A 25,151-nucleotide genomic window follows, 5' to 3' on the forward strand; every position below is an offset into this window, starting at 1 on the left:
CTCATAATAAAGTCCCAAACACTGTAGCTTTTCCTGCTAAATTAACACTGAAAGATAACCCTGGTTAATATCTGAGACCAGACAGCTGAGCAGAGCTGTGCCCCATTCTGTAATGGATCCATTCCCAAGTTTAGAGAGTTGAATAGCAGGCGTGTGTGTGTGTGTGTGTGAGAGAGAGAGAAAGATGCCCTAAACCACCCAACTACAGATAATTTGAAGGAGAGTGTTGGGGCCTTTTTGCACTAACCCACAACCTGCAATGTTATAGGCTGCTCTCAAGCATTTCAGCAGAGACACGCTAATGCAGGAGGAAGGGCGAAGCAATGAAATTCAAGGCAGAGATTATTCTTGGAAGACCATCCCTCCTCCTCCTGCTGCTGCTTCTCGCTAAATGCTTTCTACTGCAAGAGGATGCCCTCTGATGCATACTCTTTCTGCAGCAGAGAAAGGAAGGGGGAGAGGGGAAAGCTCTGCAGTTTTTTCCTTCCTCCCCCCAGAGTTCCCACTGCAGCGAGACTGCATCAGAATAAAGAAGGGGGAGGGGAGGGAAAAATGCAATGGATATGCCGCAAGCAACTTCCCAGGGAAGACCCGGGTTTCTTTCACATGCAAAAAAATTTTTGAAAAATTATAAGCATCAAATCACCCTCTAACCTCAAGCAGACACATGCAATCCCCACCCCACACCCACAGCAACTTAAATCAGAAATAATATTGAAACCCGGAGGGTGGTTTTAGGGAAACGGGAATATAATTCAGCTGTTCTTTCTATGGATCCCCTAGGATAATTCCAACCGGCTCCAAATCAAAAGTTGAAGGAACAGCTGGGAATCTTCTCCATGGGAGTCGGGTAGGAAGGCTGGTCCCCGAAACCGAGTCATTTCTGCAAATCAACGGAACTGTTTTGATTCCTGGAGACCATGGGCATATTACAGAAATATAATTTTAAAATAAAAATAAATTCAAATAAATTGACGCTGCATCAGAGTCAGGTTATCAAACACTCTTGCTTCACACACACACACATTACCTGCCTTCTCCCGGACCTGTGATCTGCAGCTCTGCCTTCCTCTCAGTGGAATGATGCTTGTTAAAAAGTTACAAGCTTCTGCTCAGGAGGCAGGACCTGGGAAGGAGTCCTTGCACGGATAGCATCCAGGGAAGCTCAGAGAAGCTGCTTAAGCAGGGACAGGAGACAAGAAAAGGGGGGGTGTCAATGGGGAGGACATTAAATATATTAAATCACTTACTTTGCAAGATTGCATCTTCCTATGGAAAGGCAAAAACCACCCCCACGTCAGAGGCAGCATTCTGCCTCCATCAGTTTTCTGCAAATGTGGAAGCCAGAGAGTGTTGTTAGTCAATGAATGCATCATAGCTATTCTGGACATCTTCTTTTTGATGGATAGTTGTCGCAGGAAGGTTCTTGGGGCATGGGAACGTTGTGTGTGCTCACACACACTCGTGTCTGCTTGTGTTACTCTGCAAAACTTAGAATCCTATCATTTTAGAGTTGGAAGGGACCTCAGTGGTCATCTAGACCAACCCCAGTCCTGTACATTAGTGGCCCCCATCTAAAACACAAACAATTGTTTCCAACTAAGTCCTACTCAGAGCAGGCCCACTGGAACTCGTGGAGCTGAGTTGCCCATGTCAATTAATGCAGCAGTTCTACTAAGTTAGTCCTGCTCAGAATGAGTTCATGGAAATTAATGGAAATGGGTAACTTCAGCCTACCAATTTTAGTGGGTCTCCTAGGAGTAGGATTAACATTAGCTACACCTCCAAATTAATCAGTTTGACTGCAAGTTAGGATTACTACCCAGACACCCTTTACGCCTGAAAGACACCTTTTGTGCGTGCAGAGAAGCAAGTAATAATTTGGAACATTTATAACCCATCTTTCCTGCTTTCACAGGGCTTTGCCCACGGCAACATCCCAAATACATAATGTGCATTTAAAAGCAGTGCCCCAAAAGTCAACAGAGTAGAATAAAATTAAGTGTCAGCAGTAGTTCATACACACATTGATCTACTTAAAAGCATTTCTAAGCCACTTAATATTTGAAAAATCTCAGAATGGTATTATACAAAAATGCAACATTCAAATGATGAAACGAGGCCGTAAAACAGAGATACGGTAGGAGTGCCAACAGCTATGGGGCAGAGCAGCTGCCTAGCATGCAGAAAGCCCCACTGCCCCAAATTCAATCTCCAGCACCTCCAGGTGTGGCTGGGAATTGCCCTCAACCTGAAATCCTGGAGAGCTGCTGGCAGTTTGTGCCAGGACAATGCTGAGCTAAATAGACCAATGGTCTCACTCAGTATTCAGCAGCTCCCTATGCCCCATGGACATTTCTTTCTTTCTTTCTTTCCTTCCTTCCTTCCTTCCTTCCTTCCTTCCTTCCTTCCTCCTCCTCCTCTTTGGCTAGCTAGCACTTTCACCCATTCAAATGAGTCTCTACTAGTTAAAAAACCTCCAATTATTTTGTTCTTTAAAAATAAAAAGAGTTTGGGGTAAGGGAGAGCCAGCTAAGCCTACACTCTTCACCTGCTGTTTGCGGACCAGGCCTTTAAAAACGTGGTAGCAAGCCAGGCCATTCCCCACCTATGGCTACTACAGTGGTACCTCGGGTTAAAAACTTAATTTGTTCCGGAGGTCCGTTCTTAACCTGAAACTATTCTTAACCTGAGGTACCACTTTAGCTAATGTGGCCTCCTGCTGCTGCCACAGCAGGATTTCTGTTCTCATCCTGAAGCAAAGTTCTTAACCCAAGGTAATATTTATGGGTTAGCAAAGTTTGTAACCTGAAGCGTCTGTAACCCGAGGTACCACTGTACTAGACATGATAGCTATGACCTGCCTTGATGATTGAAGGAAGCAATGATTCTGCATACCAGCTGCTGGAAGCCACGGGACAGGAATGTGTTCTCATGCTCAAACCCTGCTTGCGAATTTCCCACGGGCTCTGGCTGACCACTGTAGGAATGGGACTAGATGGGCTATTGGCCTGATCCAGCCGTGCTCGATTCTGATTCCTATGACTAATTTTAAGGCCTGCCACAAATGCAGGGGGGTTGCGGAGGGAGGTTTGTGGTTATGATGCATTATTTCATTATAATTATTCTAAGCAGTTGTATTATTATTTATTAATATTTAGGAGGCGCAGGAAAATTCACCTTCCAAACCAACCTCTCCAAGCTCTGCCGCAACCCAAAACGGATTCGTGCATGGAGTGTGACGACTTTCAGCTTAATTATTTGGCGGCATGCATTAAGTTTGATTTGCAGTCCCACTGGTAGCAATGATTTGTATATCTAAGGCCTTCTTGCTGGGGTGAGGGTAGGCAGAATGAAGCCAGATGGGACAGGGGAGATTATAGCAGCATTTAAACCCCCCTCACTTAGGATCAGGAATCGGAGAGTGCCAGGGAGCTCTGCCCACGCCCCCTCCTTCCTACCTACCTCTGCAGTTCCCCAAGCTTTCTGTAACTGCAGCAGCTCCTAACTCATCGGGTATGTGTCCTCTGGACATGCTGCGCGTGTGAGCATTGCAGCTCCACTGCAGCAACTGGCGGCCGGCTGCAGAGTGTTCCAGGCCGGCTGGCTCCTCCACTCCACTAGCCAGGGTAGACATTGCAGGTGCAATGTCCTTGTCTTTTCCAAAGAGAGAGAGAGAGAAGAAAGGTTGGGATGGAAAGGAGCCCATCTCATTAAGCTGTGAAAGCTGCAAGGGATTTAAACCCTGCACAGATCAATATGGAGAGTGGATGCTTCGTGGCAGCCAGGGTTGCAGCCAGCCATTATTTTACTCAGAGTAGACACATTGAAATGAATGGCACTGCAAACTGCCCTGTGATCTTCGGATGAAGGGTGGTATACAAATTTAATAAATGAAATGATAATGATGATGATGATGATGATGATAATAATAATAATAATAATAATAAGCCTTTGATCATCAGTTAACACTAATGTTCTTTACTTGGACTTCATTATTTTAACCCACATGCAACTGTGCTTATTGTGCATGCCTGTTTTTTGGTTTTTGCCTTTTAATTTTCATCTGTTGTTAAAACTGTTCTCTCTGTTTGTATGATTTTTTTAAAAAAGAAAAGAAAAGCCTTCACTACCCCCCCTCAAAAATGAAATAAAAGAATGAATGAGCCTAAGTTAGGCATGTTTGTTAACTTCAATGGGGCCTATTCTGAGTAGGTCCAGTTCTATATGTAATTGTTTTGTAGGGCTGATTTTACTTTCTGTAATTTTCAGCCCCCGCAGCTTAGAAATGTTAATAGTTAAGCAGTATATAAATACCTTAAACAAATACTATACTATTTTTAATTGTTGTTATATTGGCCAAGGCACAGTCTGACCCCCTCCTTTGGTAATCCTCACAGAACTCTAGCCCAATGGTTGCCATTAATTTGATTTTGAATTGATTTTAGAATGAATTGATTTTAGAATGCATTTCAATTAATTGATTGTGACTTAATGTAAAATGTGTTACTTTTATCGTTGTTAGCCACTCTGAGCCCAGCTTCGGCTGGGGAGGGCGGGATATAAATAAAAATTATTATTATTATTATTATTATTATTATTATTATTAAACACAGCTTATTATCCGGGCGTTTAACCACAGAGCCGTGTGTTTTCAGGGGCCACCTTGATTGCTGTGACTGTAATCTGTTGCTTAATTCTGAATTTTAAGTTGTCATAATCTGTCCTGGTACCTGCTGGATGAAGGGCAGGTAATGAATTATTATTATTATTATTATTATTATTATTATTAATGCCCTGTTTTGCAGGTGTGCTTTTGCATTGTTTTTGCAGATTGTGTTGTGAAATCGCTTCAGGACACTTTGGAGGAAGCAAGCCATAATTTTTTTTTAAATAACGGCAATATTGTTTTATGCATTCTGAAGCTTTAATATTTTCGAAAGAGCAGGGCCTATTGGAATGAATGGACCATGTCTATTCATTCCAATGGACCCACCAACACTGGATATAGTCCTTACTCTCAAGTAAAGCACTGCACGTATGTATGGGATTGCAGTGTTGAAGGCCACAACATCACAAGTGCGGTCTAAAAACAGCACGATTAAAAATTGCACCTAACCATTGGCAACACTGCCTTGCAACAAAAAACGCTTTTAAAAAAAAATATTCCCCCACGCTTTATAAAAAGCCTTACCAACGCAGCCCAACGGATGTCTACTCAGAAGTAAGCCCCGTTGAGTTCATTGCTACTTTCTCTTAGGCAAATGCGTGCACAATATTGAGGAGTGTTGCAGTCTGTTCCTTGGCAGCAGAGTTCCCCCCCACCCCAACCCCAAGCGCCTTCCTCCCCACTTGGTTACCAGTTACAGTTTTGGCTGCACGCCTAAGCCTATTTACCTTGGAGTAAACCCCACTGAACTTAACGGGACTGACTTCCGAGTAGACATCTAAAACTCTCCCTCCCGCATCACAACTACCTGCGCTTGTGCAACGCGAACCATAAATATTTTCTTTTTTATAAAAAAAACGACCCTGCTTGTCATTTGGAAGAGGAGGAGCCTTCTTGCCCTTCCAAGGAAACCAGATCAAGAGCGCGCTTCACGTTTCCTGCAAAATTCGCTTTTGGGGGCTCCACGCCGCCAGTGGGAGGGAGGTGAGTGCTCTGGATCAGCATTGGACCTACAGCAAAATGGGAAGTGGGGGGGGGGGAGCGGTCCAGATCTGTCAATCAAGTCCACTCCTCTTCCACCCCCATCGCCTGCTAAACATGTTTCTGGTCGCACCATTGAAAATTGAAAGTGTTGCGTTGCGCCGTTGGGAGAAAAAGGTTCGTTCTGAGCCTGCTGGAGGAAGGCCCAGGAGACGAGATTTTAGTTTATTTTTAACTGTTTCTTTGCAAAGGCAAGCAAGGCAGCCGCCTCCAGATCTGGCCTTCCACCGCGCCAGACCAGCTGATCTTGCAGTGGAGCATGGCAAAAAAAAAAGGTGCACCGTGGTCAAATCAGGAAGCTTTCTCGCCTCGGCCTGGGTTTGCTTCTAATAAAACTCCTAGCCATTTAATCAAGACAGAGCTGGAATTGCCCGGGTCATTCTACAGGGTCACAGAGAATCCTGGGAACTGTAGTTCCTTAAGGGTGCTGGCAATTGCAGTTCTGGGAGGTCAGCACCTTTAACAAACTGCCATTCCCAGGGTTCTTTGAGGGGAGGGGAGTCATGGCTGTTAAAAGTGGCATATGACTGCTTTAAACCTGTGGTGTTGGTGTGACCTGAATCAGGGCTGAGGAACATGTGGCTTTACCTCGCTTGCTTTTGCTTTTTTTAAAAACTGGCCTACAACTTCCATAATCCTTGACTGTTGGTTACGCTGGCTGGGGCTGATGGGAGATGGAGTCCCAACTGCATACAGATGGCCACAGGTTCTCACCTCTGGCCTACATTAAAAAGAATAGAAATTTGGTATGCTGGGTAGTAGAACTTTTGCTTTGCATGCAGAAGGTCCCAGGTTCTCTGCAGGTAGGGTTTGGAGAAGCCTTTCCTTTTGTGTGGCGTGTAGAAACCTCTCACTTTTTGCACAACTACAATTGGGATGTGGGGGGAAATTTGACTCAGGATGCATTTCAATGGGAACCTACCTAATTTGCAGTTACAGTGAACTGAAACAGCCCTCTGCAGCCAATGAATGTGCCCGCCAGGGGAGAGTGTACATATAAACAAATATATTAGTGAGAGTAGCATACAAAACATGCATAAAATTAGGGGAAATTGCATATAAACTTGTGTACCATAGGGGAAATTTACAAAAAAAAAGCCTGCCAATTTTTCATCTTTTTTAAAAAAATTGCAAACTCATAAGGAAATATGTAGAAATGAACTATAGTTTGCAAGAAGGAGAAACAGAGTCACATCCAGCGTTCTGGCCAAGTTTGCATCCACCACCCAAGTGTGGCCGTCAGAAACTGCCCCATGAGAGAATGACACCCTTGGTTTGGAAAATGTTCCTTAGTCCTATTCTGTATTTTGATTACTATCAAATGCCACATCATACATTCAAAGCAGTATCATACCATTTTAAACAGTCACTGGCTTCTCCCAAAGAATCCTGGGAACTGTAGTTTGCAAATGGTGGGTTAGAGACTCCTCTTCCGCTTGCTGAGCTACAGTTCCCAGAGTTCCCTGGAAAGAGGGGTTGGTTGTTAAACCACAGTTGCTGCAAATTGCAAGTGGGGAGAGTGTTGTTGTGCTCAGGTCCTGCTTGCAGGCTTCCCATTGGGGCCTCCAGTTGGCCACTGAGAGAGCAGGATTCTGGACAAGACAAGCTTCTAGTCCTATCCAGAAGGGCTTTTCTTACGCTCTTAGTCACTCTATTTTTCTCGGCTAGCTTAAAAAAAACAATTGGACCAATTCATGGGGGTTAAGACTATCAGTGACTACTAACTATGGTGACTTTCTCCTACTTCCATAGTCTGAGTACCAGATTCTGGGAATCGCAAGTTGGGAGAGTTGCTGTGACACTGAGGTCCTGCTTCCAGGATTCACACTTGGGGCATCTGGTTGACTGCTGAGAGAACAGGATGGTGGACTAGATGGGCCTTTGTCCTATCCAGCAATCAGACTCTTCTTGGGCAGTTATGATAAACTGCTGTGAACATGGAGGAGACTCCAGACATCCTATATTTGTTTCAGTGGGTTGAGGTCTTACTTGAGTGCCAGGGAAAGCCTTGCTTGGCTCAAGGCCTCCCATGGGCACTACCTTTGTGCAGAATGGTACATCCCAGTCATGCAAACACACAAACACCCCTCTCCATCCAGGCCAGCAAGAGTCACAGTTCAAGAACAGGCAAAAGCTAGAATGTGCAGGACTAGTTAAGAGTGTGGCCTGAGACTAGGGAGGTGATGCATGGCCTGGGGAGAACCTCAAAGGTGATACAGAGAGGTTTGGAAAGCCACATTAGGCCTTAAGATTCCCTATCCTTGGGATTTTATTCCAAGGAATAATATTCCAAGCAATACACCCACAAGACTGCTCCAGTTGCTTTTGCTCACGTGATTGCTGAAAATCAGTAGTCCAGTGCTATTCACACACTTCCTTGTTTGATCAATCTGACGTGGAAGCGGTTAAGCAAATTATCAGCTTCCCCTCCCCTCAAATAGTCTGGGTTTATTTGCATGACAACTGGGCACAGATAAAGAAATATTGTTGGAACAGCTAGGTGAATTTTGTGCAATTGGATGGGTGTTGTGTAACTAGGGAGTTTTCTGGTGGGAGGAGGAATGTGTTAGAAGCATTTCAAGCTGCTGAATCTGCTCCAAGGAGATGAATGGATCCATCTCTGGTATTGTGGTCTCGTCAGCAAAAGAAAAATGCTCTCGGGTGTGCGTGCGCACACACACACACACACACACATCAGGGCATACTTTGCACATTTGTAGCTATTAATTTGACACCACAAGCTCAAGTGTGGTTCAAATCACTACTCTCCTCTCTGGCAAGTAAGAATTGGCTTTAGGCAACCAGTCAGGGAAGCTTTTTGAGAGTTGACTCTTTCAAGCTGCAAGGGACTAGTTTAGGTGTACTGTGGACTAGAACCTTGTACAGAGCTATTTACAAGGCTGGGTTTAGGGCTGCCATCTTCTTCCCACTGAGATCTTTATCTTTACATGGTATATTTTATTTGTATACTGCCATTCATCTGAAGACCAAAGAGAGGTTCACAACATAAAAATACAAAATGAGAACACAAACTACATAATAAAAACTGTGTCTTTATAAAGGAACCCAAATTATTTCTTTAAAGCACTTTTGTGTGCCTCTTTAAAACCCTTGTGTACCTTAACCAGCTCAGGACCACAAAACCCGCTCAGACCCTGCAAGCATCACCTGAAACCCATCTTCATGTGCCTCCTCCATGAGAGGTCCAGGGGGCGGCAACACGAGAACAGGCCTTTTCTGCAGTGGAATGCTCTCCCCAAGGAGTCTCCCCTGACACCTTCATTACATATCTTTAGGCGCCAGGCAAAAACATTCCTCTTCTCCTAGGTCTTTGGCTAATAAAACAGTCTATGGTATTTTAAACTGTGGGGGTATTGTTTTTGTACAAATGAATTGCAGTATAATTAATTAATTAATTAATCAATCAATCAATCAATCAATCAAATCAATCTTTCCCATGCACCCTGAGAGGGACAGATGTTAGCCAAGGTGAACATATAACAGTGGTGTAAGGAGAGAGGAATGTATGCATTATTATTCTTCCCCCCCCCCCCTTTGCTGGGAATAGGAGGGGTCTAGTTTTACCAGGAAAAGTTGGGAGTTGCTTATCTCTGTAGTCTTTTGTTTACCTTACAGCTGAACACGGCAGCCAGACTGGTTTTGCAGATTCTTTCCCACAAGTTTAGAAGGCAAAAAGGCAGCAGAACTAGAAAGAAGCTGGTTCCTCGGCAGGCGACTTATTCCACGGCTTAGGTAAGTCTATATGGCAGGATCAGCAAAAGGCAGTAAATTAGACTGGCATTTGTTTAGAAGGTAGGGGAGGATGAGCACAGCTAGTTGTAGGTCTTCTGGTCCTAAACCAGCATTTACCAAACTGGTGCCCTCCAGAAGTTTTGAACTACAATTCCCATCAGCCCCTGCTATTGGGCTGATGGGAAGTGTAGTGCATAACATCTGGCAGGCCCTGGATTGTTATAGGTAAAAGTTAAAGGACCCCTGGATGGTTAAGTCCAGTCAAAGGTGACTATGGGGTACAGTGCTCATCTTGCTTTCAGGCCAAGGGAGCCAGCGTTTGTCCACAGACTGATTTCCATGTCATGTGGCCAGCATGACTAAACCGTATCTGGTGTAATGGAACACCATGACAAAAACCAGAGCACACAGAAACGCCATTTACCTTCCTGCCACAGCAGTACCTATTTATCTACTTGCACTGGTGTGCTTTCAAACTGCTAGGTTGGCAGAAGCTGGAACAGAGCAATGGGAGCTCAACTCATTGCATGGATTCAAACCACCAACCTTCTGATCAGCAAGCCCAAGAGGCTTAGCGGTTTAGACCACAGGACCACCCACGTTCCATACCTTACCTGGGTTGTTATATACTGCTACCAAAAAGGGTAAAGGAGCTCACCCCACTTCCCTAAGTTGTAGGATATTTCAGTGTGCCCTGATTAGGAGGATCTGATTTCTTGTAATGAGGTTGAATTGGGGTCATAAGGGTGCTTTTGTAATAACTAGTTCTATTTACAGATGTATTTGTTTTTAAAATCTTAAAATCGTGGCTTACAAAGCCATAGTACATGTTGAGGTATTATTGAGAGCTGAATGGAGAATGTGCATTAAAAAAACCCCAACATATCAAGAGGATGATACATTATTAGGGTTGTTTGCAAAGCTAATCCTACCCAGAGTAAACGCATTGAAAAAAATTCCTCAAACCAGAGCCATTGTGGTGTAGTGGTTAGAGTATTGGAACTAGAACCTTGGAGACCAGAGTTAAAATCCCCCAATTGACCATAGAGCTTGCTGGATGACCTTGAGCCCATCACTGCTTCTCAACCTAAACTACCTTGCAGGGTTGTTTGGGGGGTTAAATGAGGAGGGGGAGAACCATGTATGCCCCCGTGGAATATCACTGCAAGGAAACAATCACATATGTCCATTAATGTCAGTGAGTCTACTCTGAATAGGACTGAGTTGGCTACTACAATCCTTAAAGTTTAATTTTATATTGATAACCCAGTTGGTTCGAGCACGATGCTGATAATGCCAAGATTGCAGGTTTGATCCCCAAAAGGGACAGCTGCGTATCCCTGCATCGCAGGGGGTTGGACTAGAAGATTCTCAGGGTCCCTTCTGATTCTATGAATGGACAAGGACAGTTATTTTTTAACTGATTGTATGTATGTATGTATTTATTTTGGGGGTGACATTAGGCAAACTTGTTTTAACTTCTGACTTTTACTGATAACTTTTATTTTATGTAAATCGCTTAGAGATTTTTTTAAATGAAAGGAAATGATCATAGCTTTTAAAACTTTCCTTCCAGCTCTCTGTGTTTCCCAAGATGCTTTTCAGAGCCTTCTTCGCCCTCATCTTCCTCTGGGGTGTCCTCCCTTCTGAGACCAGAGAGTCCCGTGGCCACATCTCGGTGGTCCTCCTGGGTGCCACAGGAGACCTTGCCAATAAGTACTTGTGGCAAGGACTCTTCCAGCTGTACCTGGATGAGGTGAGCCACGGGCATACCTTCACATTCCATGGGGCCGCTCAGACAGAGCCTGAGCGAGGGCGGAGGCTGGTCTTTGAACGGCTGAAGAGGCTGGCCTGTCCCTCAGACGTACCCCCAAACAGGTGTGCTGTGTTGAAGGACCAATTCATCAAACTGACAGATTATCACCAGCTCAAGACAGCAGAGGACTACGCCACTCTAAACCGGCAGATTACGACCACGCTCAGCCAGGAAGGCATGGAAGAAGCAGGCAGGATATTTTACTTCTCCGTGCCGCCGTTTGCCTACGCAGAGATTGCCCGCCACATCAACAGCAGCTGCAGGCCGCCGCCAGGGTTGTGGCTACGGGTGGTGCTGGAGAAGCCTTTTGGCCATGATCTCAGGTCAGCCCAGGAGTTGGCTGATGAGCTAAGGACTTTCTTCCGGGAAGAGGAGATATACAGGGTGGACCACTACCTTGGCAAACAGGTGAGTCTCCTTGTGAAAACTGGAGGGGATATAACCTGGTAAACATGGGAAGCTGCTGGTAAACATAGTAAGTAAACATGAGTCAAGCCATTGGTCCATCTAGATCAATATTGCCTACACAGACTGGCAGCAGTCTGTGTAAGCAATATTGGACAGGGTTTGGACAGGGTTCTCTCCCAGCCCTACCTTGAAACACTTGGAATAGAACCTGAGACCTTCTGTGTGCAAGGCAGATGCCCTACCACTGAGCTACAGCTCTTCCCATAAGGTATAGGAACATAGGAAGCTGCCTTATCCCAAATTAGACTATCTAGCTCAGTATTGGCCACACTGACTGGGAGCAGCTTTCCAGGATTTCAGATGGGGACATTCTCAGCCTTACCTGGAGATGCCAGGGGTTGAATCTTAGACCCTCTACTTGCAAAGTAGGCATTCTAAAACAGACTTTCTTAACTTCATCTTCTGGAAAACATGCCCAGGGTGGTTGGGGCAGGTGAGCAGAGGCTGGCAACATTCCCCCTGGGAAAAAGCAAGACTGAATCAACATGTACAATAACAGAAAGTGGTCAAATTCCTCAAAAGTCCTGGATTTGTAAATAAAACAATAAAGCAGGGGTAGTCAATGTGGTGCCCTCCATATGTCATTGTACTCCCATCGTCCTTGACCTTTGGCCTTGCTGGTCAGGGCTGATGGGAGTTGGAATCCAACACCTGGAGAGCCAAAATTCCCCATCCCCTGGGCTAAGATGGGCTTCAGTTCCATGCATCTGTGGCTACTAACCCTGACCTCCACTGTTGGATGCAGGTTGCCCCTGAATGCCAATTGCTAGGAATACAAATGGATAGGGCTTCCCATGGGCAACTGTTTGTTCACCGAAAGAACAGGATGCTGGACTTGTTGTGCCTCTGAATACCAGCTGTTGGAAGTGACCAGTGCTGTCACACTCAGCTCCTGCTTGTGGGCTTTTGGGGGGCATCTGGTTGGAATAGGATGCTGAGCTGGATGGGTCGTTGGCCTGATCCCACAGGGCTCAATGTTGTAAGATGTAGTGATGGCCACCAACTTGGATGAAACAAATTCCTGAAGGATAGGGCTATCCATAGCCATGTTCTCCCTCCACAGCCAGGGGCGGCAATGTTTCTGAACGCCGGTTGCTGGGAATCTCAGGTGGGGAAAGTGCTCTAGTGCTCAGGTCCTGCTTGAGGGCTTCACCTAGGGGCACCTGGCTGGCCACTGTGAGAACAGGATGCTGGACTTCATGGGACACTGGCCTCACCCTCTTCTTATGTTCTTATGCATTCGTGACGATATAAAGCTGTAGACCAGTGCTCCCAATGTCTGTGGTGGAATTACCTGGGGGGTTCTAAGAGGCAAAAGGGAAGCAGTGAGGCACTGGAGGTGTAAATGACTCTCAGACTTTGAAAGGTTGGGGCCATTCGTTTTGTTGAATTAATTAAACGAAATAGTTTTACCTGGATTTTGAGCAAATGCACAATTGTTGCTGTTTTGAATTTTGTTACGCCATTATCTTGTTTAGAGGGTTGCACAAACTGCTATGCTGAAGATTGTTTTTTATAGAGTAGGGTAGGGGGCACTGGAGATTAGTTTTTATTTTAACTCGCCAAGGGGGGAGGTCACCTGAAAAAGTTTGCTGCTGTTGACAAAGGCGTTTCCCCACCCAAGTAATAATGGCCCGTTATTTTATTAGCTCCCACCACTGCTGTAAACTGGCCACACCAGCAAAGCTGTATCCACCTGATTTCCCAACCAAGGTCAGAAACCTCAGTTTCGCTGAGTCATCAACCCCCGCCGACCGCCCTCCACACTCTCGCTAACGGAGAGTCAGCCAAGCGCCAGATTTTCCAAACGAGGCTTTTAATTTGATAAGGAATGTGGAGCACGCACAATTCTCTTTTACGTTTGCTTGTTTGTTTTTTGATCAGGCAGCTTTACAAGGGGGCAAAGTCTTTAGCTCCAAGGCAGTAACAAAATGGGCGGGGGGGGGGGGAATATGTCACTGTGGCGCCAGTGAAGGATAAGGGTTTTTTATTCCTTGGTTCAGGAAGCAGATTCTGGATAGTTGTAATCAGGTATTTGTTATTGTCACGCAGGCTAGTATTAATGCAGTTAAACCCCAAAATTTGAAACGTGGTATCAGCATTTTTCTAATTTTATTCCCAATTATAAATTTTATAATTTTTTTCCCTGCAAGGACATAGCCTTATTTTGAGGCTGCGTTCATACCATATATCTAAAAAGTATCACACACACACACCCCACAAAGAATCTTGGGATCTGTTTGTTAAGGGTTCTGGGAATTGTAGTTCTGTGAGAGGCAAACTACAGTTCCCATAATTCTTTGAGGGGGTGGAATGCGATTTAAATGTCTTCTGTGTATGCAGCCCAAGTTTCACACAAAGATCATTAAGGTGTATCTTAACCTTTCACGTGTCAACCATGTTCCACACAAACAGATAATACCACACAGGCCTTTTGTTTTGTTCTCCTAGCTAGCCAGCCAAACCATAGGCCTACCTGGCAGTGGCTCCCTGGGGTTGCAGGCCGCAGGCATTCCCATAAATTGAATGTATGTCTGAATGAATAATCCTCACAGAAGTGTCTAGACTGGATTGCAGGTGGGGACTTTCCAGGCAAACATACAGCATTTTGCCTCATAGCGATCACATCTTTTTGTGCCGATTTTTCCTTTCCCAAAAAGGGGGTGTGCGACTGTTACGCGGCGGTGACCAGCACGTGGCAAAATGCAGTATTCTCTCCACACAGATATCTCACATGTCGAGGAGAGCCAAGCTCCTGACATGCTAGCTTTCTACATGGGGGGAGACTCCCCCCCCACCTGCCTACATCACTCTGTGGGAGCATTTTTTCATGTAGCCCTCCAGTTGCAGTCTGAACTGGTATAGTCCAGTATTTAAAGCACTTTTATGCCAACTTTAAACTGTCATGGCTTCCCCACAAAGAATCCTGGGAAGTGTGGCTTGTTAAGGGTGCTGAGAGGAGGCCTCTTTCCCCACGTCACGTAGCTACACTTCCCAGAATGGTTTAACAACCAGTCCTTCCTAGGAAACTGGGGGTTTTAGTTCTGTGAGGGGAATGGTGGGGGGGGGGGGTTCCTCCTTTCAGCACCTTAAATACTACAATTCCTATGATTCCCTGAGGGAAGCCAGGACTGTTTCCAATAGCATCTATGGAGCCAAGGCCTCCATCACTTGAGGAAGAAATGCACCCTGGATGTCTGAGAAGGGCCTTGAGGTGTCTATTTTGAAAGGCCCTGAGGCCATGAGCTGTGCTTTCGGTTTTTAAGAAAGAGATACCCCCCTGCTTAAAAATAAATCCTCCAACCAGAGCCATATAGTGGTACCTCGGTTTACATACGCTTCAGGTTACATACGCTTCAGGTTACAGACTCCACTAACCCAGAAATAGTACCTCAGGTTAAGAACTTTGCTTCAGGATGAGAACAGAAATCGTGCTTTGGCGGTGCGGCGGCAGCAGGAGGCCCCATTAGCTAATGTGGTGCTTCAGGTTAAGAACAGTTTCAGGTTAAGAACAGACCTCCAGAACAAATTAAGTTCTTAACCTGAGGTACCACTGTACTGCATTGGTAATGTGAATATTGGCCTTTGAATATTTACCTCAGCAACTCCAACCCCCCTGGGGAGGCAGGGGGTTAGATCTTCACAGCATCTGTCTGATTCAGCCACTTTTGAGTCCACAGGGAATTCAAAAGTGTGTGGTGTGTGTACATTTTTATTTATTTTTTGCAGGTAAAGGCTTTTTCAGATGAAACCTTCAGAGTTTTGTCCGTTTGCCAATTTTCTCTCCCCCCTCCTCTACTAAATTCCAGCACCTTGGTTTCCTCTCCCCCTCAAAATCTGAATTAAATGTTAGTTATATACTATTGGAAGGGTCGTGACTTAAAATCTCTACCAGCATTCCTCCCACCAAAGTAAAAATAAAATCTAAATACAGCTTTGAATTAATTTTGGGTGTTTTTTTTGGGGGGGGGTTTCAGTACCTCTCCACCCCCAAAAATAAAATATTTCAGTTCAACCAATGTTTGGCTATAGGAGGGCAACAGTGCATTAAAATGTTAGCTTGTTTTTTGTTAGTTGACTAAATATCAGGACCCCACCCCATGCTGAATCAGATATTAAGGGGCAACACACACACATATGAGGAAATACGTTTGGGCATTTTTAGCTTAGAAAAATTGTTAAGGACACGGTAGAGGTTTATAAGAATGCAAGATGCAAAAAACGATGCCTGGTGCAGAGAAAATGGAGAGAGAGGTTTTTCTCATCCTCTCTCTCATCGTCCTAGAATTTGGGGCCGTCCAGTGAAGGTGAATTTTGGGATATTCAAGACAAATGGAAGAAAGGACTTTCTTCATGCAGCGCATTGTTTAAACTATTATTTGAAATTATTATCTGTTCATTTTATTCTTTGCGTTTATATCTCACCTTTTCCTCCAAGGAGCTCAAGGTGACGTACGTGGCTTTCCCCCTGCTCCTCATTTAGTCCTTAAACCAACCCTGTGAGGTAGGCTGAGAGGCAGAGACTGGCCCAAGGTCACACCCAGTGGCCAAATGTGAGGATTTGAACCCTGGTCCTTAACTACTAAACCACACTGGCTCTCGGTGTGGAATTTCCCGTGGTGTGGAATTTCCTGTCATCTCCGTAGTTGTCGCAGTAATTTATTTATATTCTGTGCCAAGTCCCCAGAAGCAATTAAACATTTATCCCTCTGCTTTTGATTTTTTAAAAAAGATCTCTTCTGTCTTCCCCTGGCCCTCCCACCCTTTCATCTCAATTATTTCCTCCCCAAAGGCTGTGGCTCACATCTTACCGTTCCGAGACCAGAACCGACACCATTTGGATCCGATCTGGAACCGGCATCACGTTGAAAGGGTGGAAATTGTCCTGAAGGAGACAGTGGATGTGAAGAGTACGTGAGTCTTGATTTGAAGTCCGCTGGAGGGGTAGCTCAAAAGCCAGAGGTTACATTCACATATTTGAATAAAACAGGGCCCTCTCTGAATCCTGGGAACTATGGTTTGCCCATGACAAAGCTACAGTTCCCAACACCTTCAACAAACTAAAGTTCCCAGAATCCTTTGGCAGAAGCCGCGTACTTTAAATGTGTTGTGTGGAGGCACTTTTATACCACTTTTCGTGGCTTCTCCCAAAGAATCCCGTGAACTGCAATTTGTTCAAGATTCTAGGAGTTGTTAGGAGACCCCTCACAGAACTACAGTTCCCAGCACCCTTAAAAAACCAAAACCCTACAGTTGCCAGGATGCTTTGGCGCTTTAAATATCTGATACAGATATGGCCATGGGAAAGGGGACCCTTTGCAGATCTGGAATGTGTCGTCTTGTTTATTTTAAAAAAAAGATTTTTATTAATAATTTCAATATAACAAATTATCAGAACATATCATCTTCATCATTTTCCCCCATATCCCCCCTCCCCCTCCCCCCAAAATAACCCTCCCTTCCTCCCCCCCAAGACTTCCCTCAGTTACTCTCTCTGATTTTTCAGCACATGTTGTTCTCTGCATATTGTAAAATTATGAAGATCCTTAAATTGTTAACATCAAGAAGCAAAAATATCTACAAAGATAATTATGAAAAAGCGTGCTCTGAGATAAAAAGAAAATTAGAAACATGGAGCAGAATGAATCTCTCCTTGCTAGGAAAAATAGCAGCGGTAAAAATGAATGTTTGCCAAAAATGCTATTTCTTTTCCAGTCAGTCCCAGTAATGGTGAAAGATGATTGCCTCAAAAGATAGCAGAAGGAAATTTCTAAGTTTATTGGGGGTGGGGGTGGGGGGAAGGCCAAGAATAAAGCACAAGATACTCACAGACACAAAAGAAGTACCACTGTATTTTGAATTACCTGGTATGTACATCACCTCAAGACAGTGGTTTCATCCCCACAGCAACCCTGTGCGGTAGGCTGGTCTGAGAGACTGTGAGGGGCCCAAGGTCACCCAGTGAGTTTCACTGCAGGATCTGAACCCTCGTGTCCCAGCTCCTAGTGCAGCGCTCTAACCACTCTGGAAAACTGGCTCTCACGTGTGAATTGCCTTGAGACGGTGGCGGTTTAGGGGGAAATTAATACATGGGTGGTGCTGATAATAAATAATAATAATAATAATTGTGTTCATGCCCAATGCACAAGTCTCCTGAGTCGGTATAATGCGGTTTTCCCTGGGCTGCAAATCAATCCTCATTGAATGAAGCCCCCTCCCCACCTTCCATTCTAGTATTATTGAGGAGTGGGGAAGGCTGCAGGGCTTCCCCCACCCTGGAAGCTGGCTGTGGTCCTGTTCCTTGCGACCCCAATTCTCAGCTCCGTCAGGACAAGCCAGGCCTCACGTCCCCATGAACTCAAGGACACAGCTGTGCTCAATTTCCCTGCAGTGGCTGCTGCATTACTTCCGCAGCGCCGGTTGCACCTGCCGCCTGCCTCCGTTCTGGGGACAGCCGCTTGGCCACCCTTCACTCCCTGCAGCGGGGGTGCTGTGCCAGTTAGCCATTGCCTTATTAAAAAAAAAAAAATACTTGAGTGATTTTTATTTTCTTTTTAAAGTTGTTGTGGTTTGGCAAACTCCCGCTTGCTCCCTGCATCCTGGTTGAGAAAAAAAGGGAATAGTCGCCGGCTGAGACCTACTCAGTATGAACAGACCTGAGCGAGCCGTGGCAGTTGATTTCAGTGGGTCTACTCTTGAGTAGGTCTAGCATTGGCTTTAACCCAATGCCATCAGGCTGTCTCCTTATTTCTCTCCGCCTTGCAAGACTTCCTTATTTCTCTCCGCCTTGCAAGACTTCCAATTTGCTGACAGCCCACTGCCACCAGCCCCCACCCCCATCCCAAATGCTCAAGTGATGCCTGCATTGCCCAGGTCCTGTGCCAAAATGTGTGTGCAGCATTGATTACGTTAATGAATGTGCGCCGGGTTGGAAGGAGATGGGGTGTTCTCGGTTCCAAAGTTTTTAAGAGGGTAGAGAGTCGCACTGTCATCTGCAGAGAGATCGTCTGCACCAAGGAGAAATGAGGGAGGGGGTTCTCCTAGAGATAAATTGCCTTTCTTTCCTCCCACTTCTTCCCCCCACCAACATATGCATCACACATACACACACACACACACACACACACCATATTCATCACACCTGATCTCCAGGTGTTGTTGTGTACACACCATGGCTGGTTGCCCACTCAGTTTTAATCAGAGTAGACTCATTGAAATGAACAGCTATGTCTGTTAACATCAATGGATCTACTCTGCGTAAAGTTGAATGGCTCCTACTTCCTACATTTGAAGCACAACCACACACTGAGTCCTGGGAGCCGTAGTTTTAAAATAACGGGAACTGTAGCTCTGTAATGGGTAAACTACAGTTTCCAGAATTCTATGGAGGAATAGTGTTTTAAAGGGATGCTTTAAAGGGATGGTGCATGTGTGCAGCCTAAGATATGAGCCAGCCAGGGCTGTTGAAAGGAAGGCCTGCAGCTAACCCTTTTCTGTAACCTCTCAAGGGCACTGCAGTATGAGGCTGAGCAGGACCTCTCGCTCCTTCCAGCCAGTCTGACATTTTAATTTTATTTCAATTTATTCTTGTTCCGTTTCATTTCTGCTTGGCTCTTCCTCCCGAGGAGCTCAGTAGCAGCCCACGGGTGAACAGGGCTCTTGCCTATGTTTTGCAAACATGCACAGCAGAAGTTTAAAACTTCTTAGGTTCTCAGCTGGAGTAGGGAAATTTTGGCTGCATAAACAACATATATTTCAAGAACGCCCCCCCCCAAGAGAATCCTGGGAACAGTGGTTAAGCCCTCAGTGAGCTACAATTCCCAACACCCTTAACCATCTATAGTTCCCAGGATTATTTTGAGGGGCGTGTGCTTTGAATGTATGGCATGTCCACAGGCACTGTTATAGTAACACATTTATGACTTAGTTTTTCTAAAAAGGGATTGGATAAATTCACGGGGGATGGGTTTGTGAACATAGTGTAGTGGGTTGAATGTATGACTAAGACCTGGAAGACTAGGGTTCGAATCCCCACACAACCATGAAACTCACTGAGTAATAATAATAATAATAATATAGTCATGATGGCCATGTTAAGAGGCAGCCAATCTCCTAAATTCTAAATTAAATGCTTTTGCATTTAATTCATTTTTTTAAAAAAAAAATCTCTATTCTTAGCTGCTCAGGAAACTTTTCTTGTTGGGCAGAATAGAAATATTGGAAGGTATTCAAGTAAGTTTTACTCAGAGAAGACACACTGAAATTAGTGGGCCTAACTTAATCATGCTTGTTGATTTGAGTGGGCCTCCTTTGACCAAAACTTAGTTGAATATCACACAATGGATTGTCTCCAATGTTAGTCCTACTCTGAGTAGGCCCATTGACATTAATGGGCATGATTAATGGGTCCATACATTTCTGTAGATCTACTAACTGTTGCTGTTGTTATTATAAATCTCATTTATGAATCACTTCCACTGTGGCATCTCAATGCAATTTAAAATATAACACCATGTGTACATCAGTCGCTTGTATGAAAAGAGTTAACAACAATTGTATCTAAAAACAATTAGCAAAGCAATTATAAATACAAAAACAGTTTAAAACAGCAACACGTAATAAAATCAGTTCAAATCCAAGACAGATACCCACTGGTGTAAAGATTTTTGAAGTCATAGATCCATCTAGCTCAGTATTGTCTACGCCAGGCTTCCTCAACCTCGGCTCGCCAGATGTTTTGAGACTACAATTCCCATCATCCCTGACCCCTGGTCCTGCTAGCTAGGGATCATGGGAGTTGTAGGCCAAAAACATCTGGAGGGCCAAGGCTGAGGAAGCCTGGTCTACATGGAGTAGTATAATCCGAGGCATCATTGCATCCAAGGAGGGTCCATTGAGTTGAGATTCCTGCATTGCAGGGGGTTGAACTACCTGGAGATACCAGGGATTGAACCTGGGACCTTCTGCATGCCAAGCAGAAGTTCTGCCACCGAGCTACAGCCCTTCCCATAAATAAACCAGTGGGTTGCCAAGCTTCTCTCACTATCATTTATGTGTTGTTGTTACTGTTGTTCCCACCCCTGGTGCTCAGATCGCACTGGCTTCTACGAAAAATACGGGGTCATCCGCGACATCCACCAGAACCACCTCACTGAGATCTTAATGTTCCTCGCCATGGAGCTCCCAGCAAATATCAGCAGCTCCGAAGACGTCATCCGGAGCAAGTTGCAGGCTTTCACGTCGCTCCAGAGCCCAGAGATAACCAGCGCCGTCATTGGCCAGTACGTGGCATACAACAGCCACGTGAGGGAGGAGCTTCAAAAGGGGCAGGACTACTTCAGCAGGACTCCAACCTTCGCAGGTAAGTCCAGTGGGGGTAAGCGTGGCCAAGTGCAAAAGTCGGAAAACACCTTCCCCAGGTGCAAAAGAGGACGGGGCTCTGGTACTTTTAATAGCTGCTTGCCTGTTAAGCGTCACTTAGTGGAATTCCCTGTTAAAGGTGCACGAGCCCTTCTCCACCCCCCAGTAATTTTTGTATACAAAAAATTAATATCAATTAACAGCAACAACCCCACCCCCTAACAAAAGCCCCTGGGCCTAAGCTATATGCCAGTCCAAGAGTCTGTTCAGCAGCCTCAGCTTTTGTAGCTGGAGTCAGTCAGGCCAGTTGGGGAAAGCCCACTGAGTCAGGGAGCAGGTCTTCCAGGACTCACAACCAAGACAGTTGTGACGTAACAATAATAACAACACTTCTGCATCTTTTGTTTCAGGTGTGCTGGTTCACCTGGACAACCTCCGCTGGGAAGGGGTTCCTTTCATCCTTGCCTCTGGGAAAGTCCTGGATGAACGGATCAGCTATGTACGCATCCTCTTCAAGAACCGGGCCTACTGCACCCAGAACGAAACGATGTGGGACCCCGAGAGCAGCCAGTGCAAGCCCAGGCAGATCATCTTCCACATCGGGCAGGGAGAGCTGAACTCGCCCGCCATCCTGGTCAGCCGCAACCTCTTCAAGCCCACCATGCCGGACAGCGGCTGGAAGGAAGTCCACGACCGCCCCCAGCTGCGCATCTTTGGGCAGCCCCTCTCTGATTACTACGTCTACGTCCCCGTAGCAGAGAGGGACGCCTACTCAGTCCTGATCTCCAGGATCTACTCTGGCAAGAAAGAGTCCTTCATCACTGTGGAGAATCTGCTGGCATCCTGGGCATTTTGGACGCCACTGCTGGATGGGTTGTCTAGCCAGGTCCCGCGTTTGTACCCAGGGGGGCGGGAGAACGAGCAGCTCCTGGATTTTGAGATGGTGGGCAGGGAAGTGTCTTTCGTGGCAAAAGAGACCATTGAACTGATGGACGCGAGGGACGAACAAACTCCAGACAAGTACAAGACGATCCAGTCCAGGTTTCGGCAAAGCCAGCTGATCACCGCTTGGTCGGAGGACCTGATCAACCGGCTGGCATCAGACATAGAAGCGGCGGCAGCAAGTGCCGTCCGGAGGTCCGGGGAGTTCCACATGGCGCTCTCGGGAGGGTCGAGCCCCCTGGCTTTGTTCCGGCAGTTGGCTACGCGGCACTACGGCTTCCCATGGAGGCAGACCCACCTGTGGCTGGTGGATGAGCGCTGCGTCCCTCTTACCGACCTGGAGTCCAATTTCGGCACCCTGCATGAGCAGCTGCTCCGCCACATCCGAGTCCCCTACTTCAACATCCACCCCATGCCGGTGCACCTCAACCGGAGGCTCTGTGTGGAAGAGGACAAGGGCCCCGAGCTGTACGCCAACGAGATCGCCGCCCTGGTGACCAACTCCAGCTTTGACCTGGTGCTGCTGGGGGTGGGTGCCGACGGGCACACGGCCTCGCTCTTCCCGCACTCGCCCGTGGGCCTCGAGGGGAGCCAGGGCGTGGTGTTCACTGAGAGCCCCATCAAGCCGCACCAGCGCATGACCCTCACCTTGCCGCTCATCAACAAGGCCAAGCGGGTGTCGGTGCTGGTGATGGGGAAGGGCAAGCATGACATTGTGACGGTAGTCAGCAGGGTGGGGCACGAACCTAAGAAATGGCCCGTCTCTGGAGTCAGCCCCAGCTCTGGCCAGATAGCATGGTACGTGGACTATGAGGCACTGCTTGGATGATGCCCCGGTAGTGCTGCCTTCACCTCTTCCCCCTCGCCTTCTGCCTGTCTTGGCATTCAGGATATCGGACAGCTGTTGCAGCTGCTTCCGTCTTCAGGAAAATTCTTCTGTCTGGTGGCAGGGAGTTCCACTGGCTGTTAATGAGACTGTATTATATTTTTTAAAAAAAAAGAAAGATCTGCAGACCAAGGCCTGTCTGATAACCTGCTGCTTCTGACAACAGCTGGCCTTATTTCACCATTGGCCTGCAAACTTAAAAGCAGGATGTGACAGGCCCTTCAGGTATGTCCCTAATGTGCTACACTGCCACCGTGCACAGAGGATTCATTTAGACATCATGGCTCATAGCCCTTGATCAACCCATTCTACCCTGTGGGATTTGTCTAATCCTGTTTTGTTTGGATTTTTAAAGCTGTCTGTTCTGATGCCTGTTCCCACATCTTGTGGCTGTGAGTTCTGTTGGTTAATGATTGGGACCTGTGAGCTTATGAGTGGTGGCTTTAAGAGCCGAGAGGTCCTCCTGGCTCTTTCTTCTGCCATGCTCAGGTCTCTTCACTGCTGTGTGACTCACTTTCCCCTCTCCTCTAGAGGAAAAGGGGGGGGGGTCTTATAAATGATCTGCCTCTCACAAATGCCCTAAAACATCCACAGTGGAAGTCTTTGTTTAAATAGCCCTTTGGAAATTTGTAGGTTTTGGCTCCTGGTAAATGGCTCCAAGGTGCCTCTCTCCATATATAGATATAAATATATAAAAGATAGTGTGTGTGCGTTCACACACGCGAATACACACGCACTGTGCTGGTATACACACATACCCACAACTCCTCTTCTGAATAATTCATGCAAAGGGAGCCGATATGCAAATTCATGAACTTCTTTTGCCCAACCTGAGATCTCAATTTGCACTGAGCAACTCCTCCTGCAGAGTATTAAAACACCAGCTGTCCCAAAAATCTTGTTTCCTCCTGTGAAAGTTGGATTGCAGCCTGATCCAGGGAGGAGGAAAGCTTTCCTACGCCTGATAATTTTAGTGTCCTTAGGTGAGCCTAGCTCAATGCTGCATTGAGGTGCTAGCCTAGGGGATTTTCTCATCCCTTTGCAGGGTGGTGGATGTCAAAGCCAGTTCCTAGCATCGAAGCAGAATGGCAAAAAGAGGAAAGACGACTAGATTCTGCCACAAGGTGGTGCTGTTACATGAGTTTTCCACTTTTTCTTGTTAAGAGTTTCTTTTAAACTAGGCTTAAAAAAAACCAGTGGCTTTCAAAGTCTGTTTTGTGTTCCTACTGATTTTCCCATAAAATGTGGCATAGGACTGCATGAATGTAAATCGCAGCCACACCATACATTCCTGCATCGCAGGGCGTTGTACTAGATGACCCTCAGTGTCCCCTCTAACTCTGCAACTCTATGATTTACACAGCACACGGTCCCTCTAAAATCCTGGAAACGCTAGGTTAAATATCAGAACTACAATTCCCAGCACCTTTAGCAAATGGCAGTACCCAGGATTTTTGAGGAGAAGCCATGGAATCAAGAGTTGGAAGAGATTTCAAGAGTCACGTAGCTCAATCCCTTGCAAGGCAGGAAATCTCAACATGCGGTCCCCCATCCAATCTGAAACCATACCAGCTTTGCAAATGTGCTGCAGTTTTATTGCTGCACCACTAGGAATTGTGCTTCAGAACTGTGATGTGGAAACGACCTGAGTATGTAAAAGCAACTACTGTCCACTTTCAGTGGAGCCCATGTTCCCTCCCTTTCTTCAGGAGTCTGGTTGAAAAAGAGGCAGAGCAGCGGCTCATACAGAGATGCGACAGGCAGCCCCCCTTGTAAGCCCCTCTCTGTGGCGGCAGTGATGGGATAAAGCAATCCCATCACGGCAGATGTACCTACCTACACAGACTGGCCTTTTTTCTCTCCCCCAGAACAGTATATCATACAGAGAGGCAGCAGGAAACCTCTGAAGCCACCTGCTCTGGGATTACTCTTTGATTAATTCAGTTTTTCCACGTCAAAGTTTGGGAATTACTGCTTTAGTATAAGAGATGTGTCTTCTATAAATACTATCAAGCTCTGTGGGGATTTGAACAGAGGCTCTTCAGATTTCCTGCAGCAAGCCAGCTGCAGCTTTGACTACTACTGCTGTATTTAAACATTTACGGGGTAGGAATGCCCTCTACAATTGCTTAGATGACACAGTTTTTACTATGTCTCATTTAAAAAGTTGTTTTTGTAAGTGAACACTGGAAATAAAACTTTTTTAATTTTATAAA

At 45.9% G+C, this 25,151-nt stretch overlaps 1 protein-coding gene and 1 long non-coding RNA gene across 3 annotated transcripts; one reads left to right on the forward strand and one right to left on the reverse strand.

The window, feature by feature from the left end:
- Positions 1–729: 729 nt before the first annotated feature.
- Positions 730–5,306, reverse strand: LOC309536566. The gene is made up of 3 exons (XR_014221627.1): positions 5,195–5,306; positions 1,031–1,174; positions 730–883 (listed from the first exon to the last, which is right to left on the reverse strand). It is a non-coding gene; the product is annotated as an uncharacterized lncRNA (long non-coding RNA).
- Positions 5,307–5,535: 229 nt separating this feature from the next.
- On the forward strand, positions 5,536–25,151 carry H6PD (hexose-6-phosphate dehydrogenase/glucose 1-dehydrogenase). Of its 2 annotated transcripts, XM_082229979.1 has the most exons (6): positions 5,536–5,653; positions 9,347–9,463; positions 11,040–11,687; positions 16,540–16,657; positions 20,839–21,108; positions 21,518–25,151. In XM_082229979.1, exons 3-6 carry the CDS (start codon positions 11,058–11,060, stop codon positions 22,876–22,878), a joined length of 2,379 nt encoding a protein of 792 aa, XP_082086105.1. In that variant the 5' UTR covers positions 5,536–5,653; positions 9,347–9,463; positions 11,040–11,057; the 3' UTR covers positions 22,879–25,151. The 2 variants fall into 2 exon arrangements, with proteins under 2 accessions (XP_082086105.1, XP_082086106.1); XM_082229980.1 differs by lacking the exon at positions 9,347–9,463 and having other exon boundaries at positions 5,545–5,653.

This window comes from Podarcis vaucheri, assembly GCF_965113315.1.
Source record: "Podarcis vaucheri genome assembly, chromosome: 7".
Lineage (NCBI taxonomy): Eukaryota > Metazoa > Chordata > Lepidosauria > Squamata > Lacertidae > Podarcis > Podarcis vaucheri.

Coding starts and splice junctions, on each gene's coding strand:
- H6PD (XM_082229979.1), top strand. CDS start 11,058: ATGCTTTTCAGAGCCTTCTTCGCCCTCATCTTCCTCTGGGGTGTCCTC. Junction 16,658..20,838: donor GGAGACAGTGGATGTGAAGA/GTACGTGAGTCT, acceptor CCTGGTGCTCAG/ATCGCACTGGCTTCTACGAA. Junction 21,109..21,517: donor CAGGACTCCAACCTTCGCAG/GTAAGTCCAGTG, acceptor CTTTTGTTTCAG/GTGTGCTGGTTCACCTGGAC.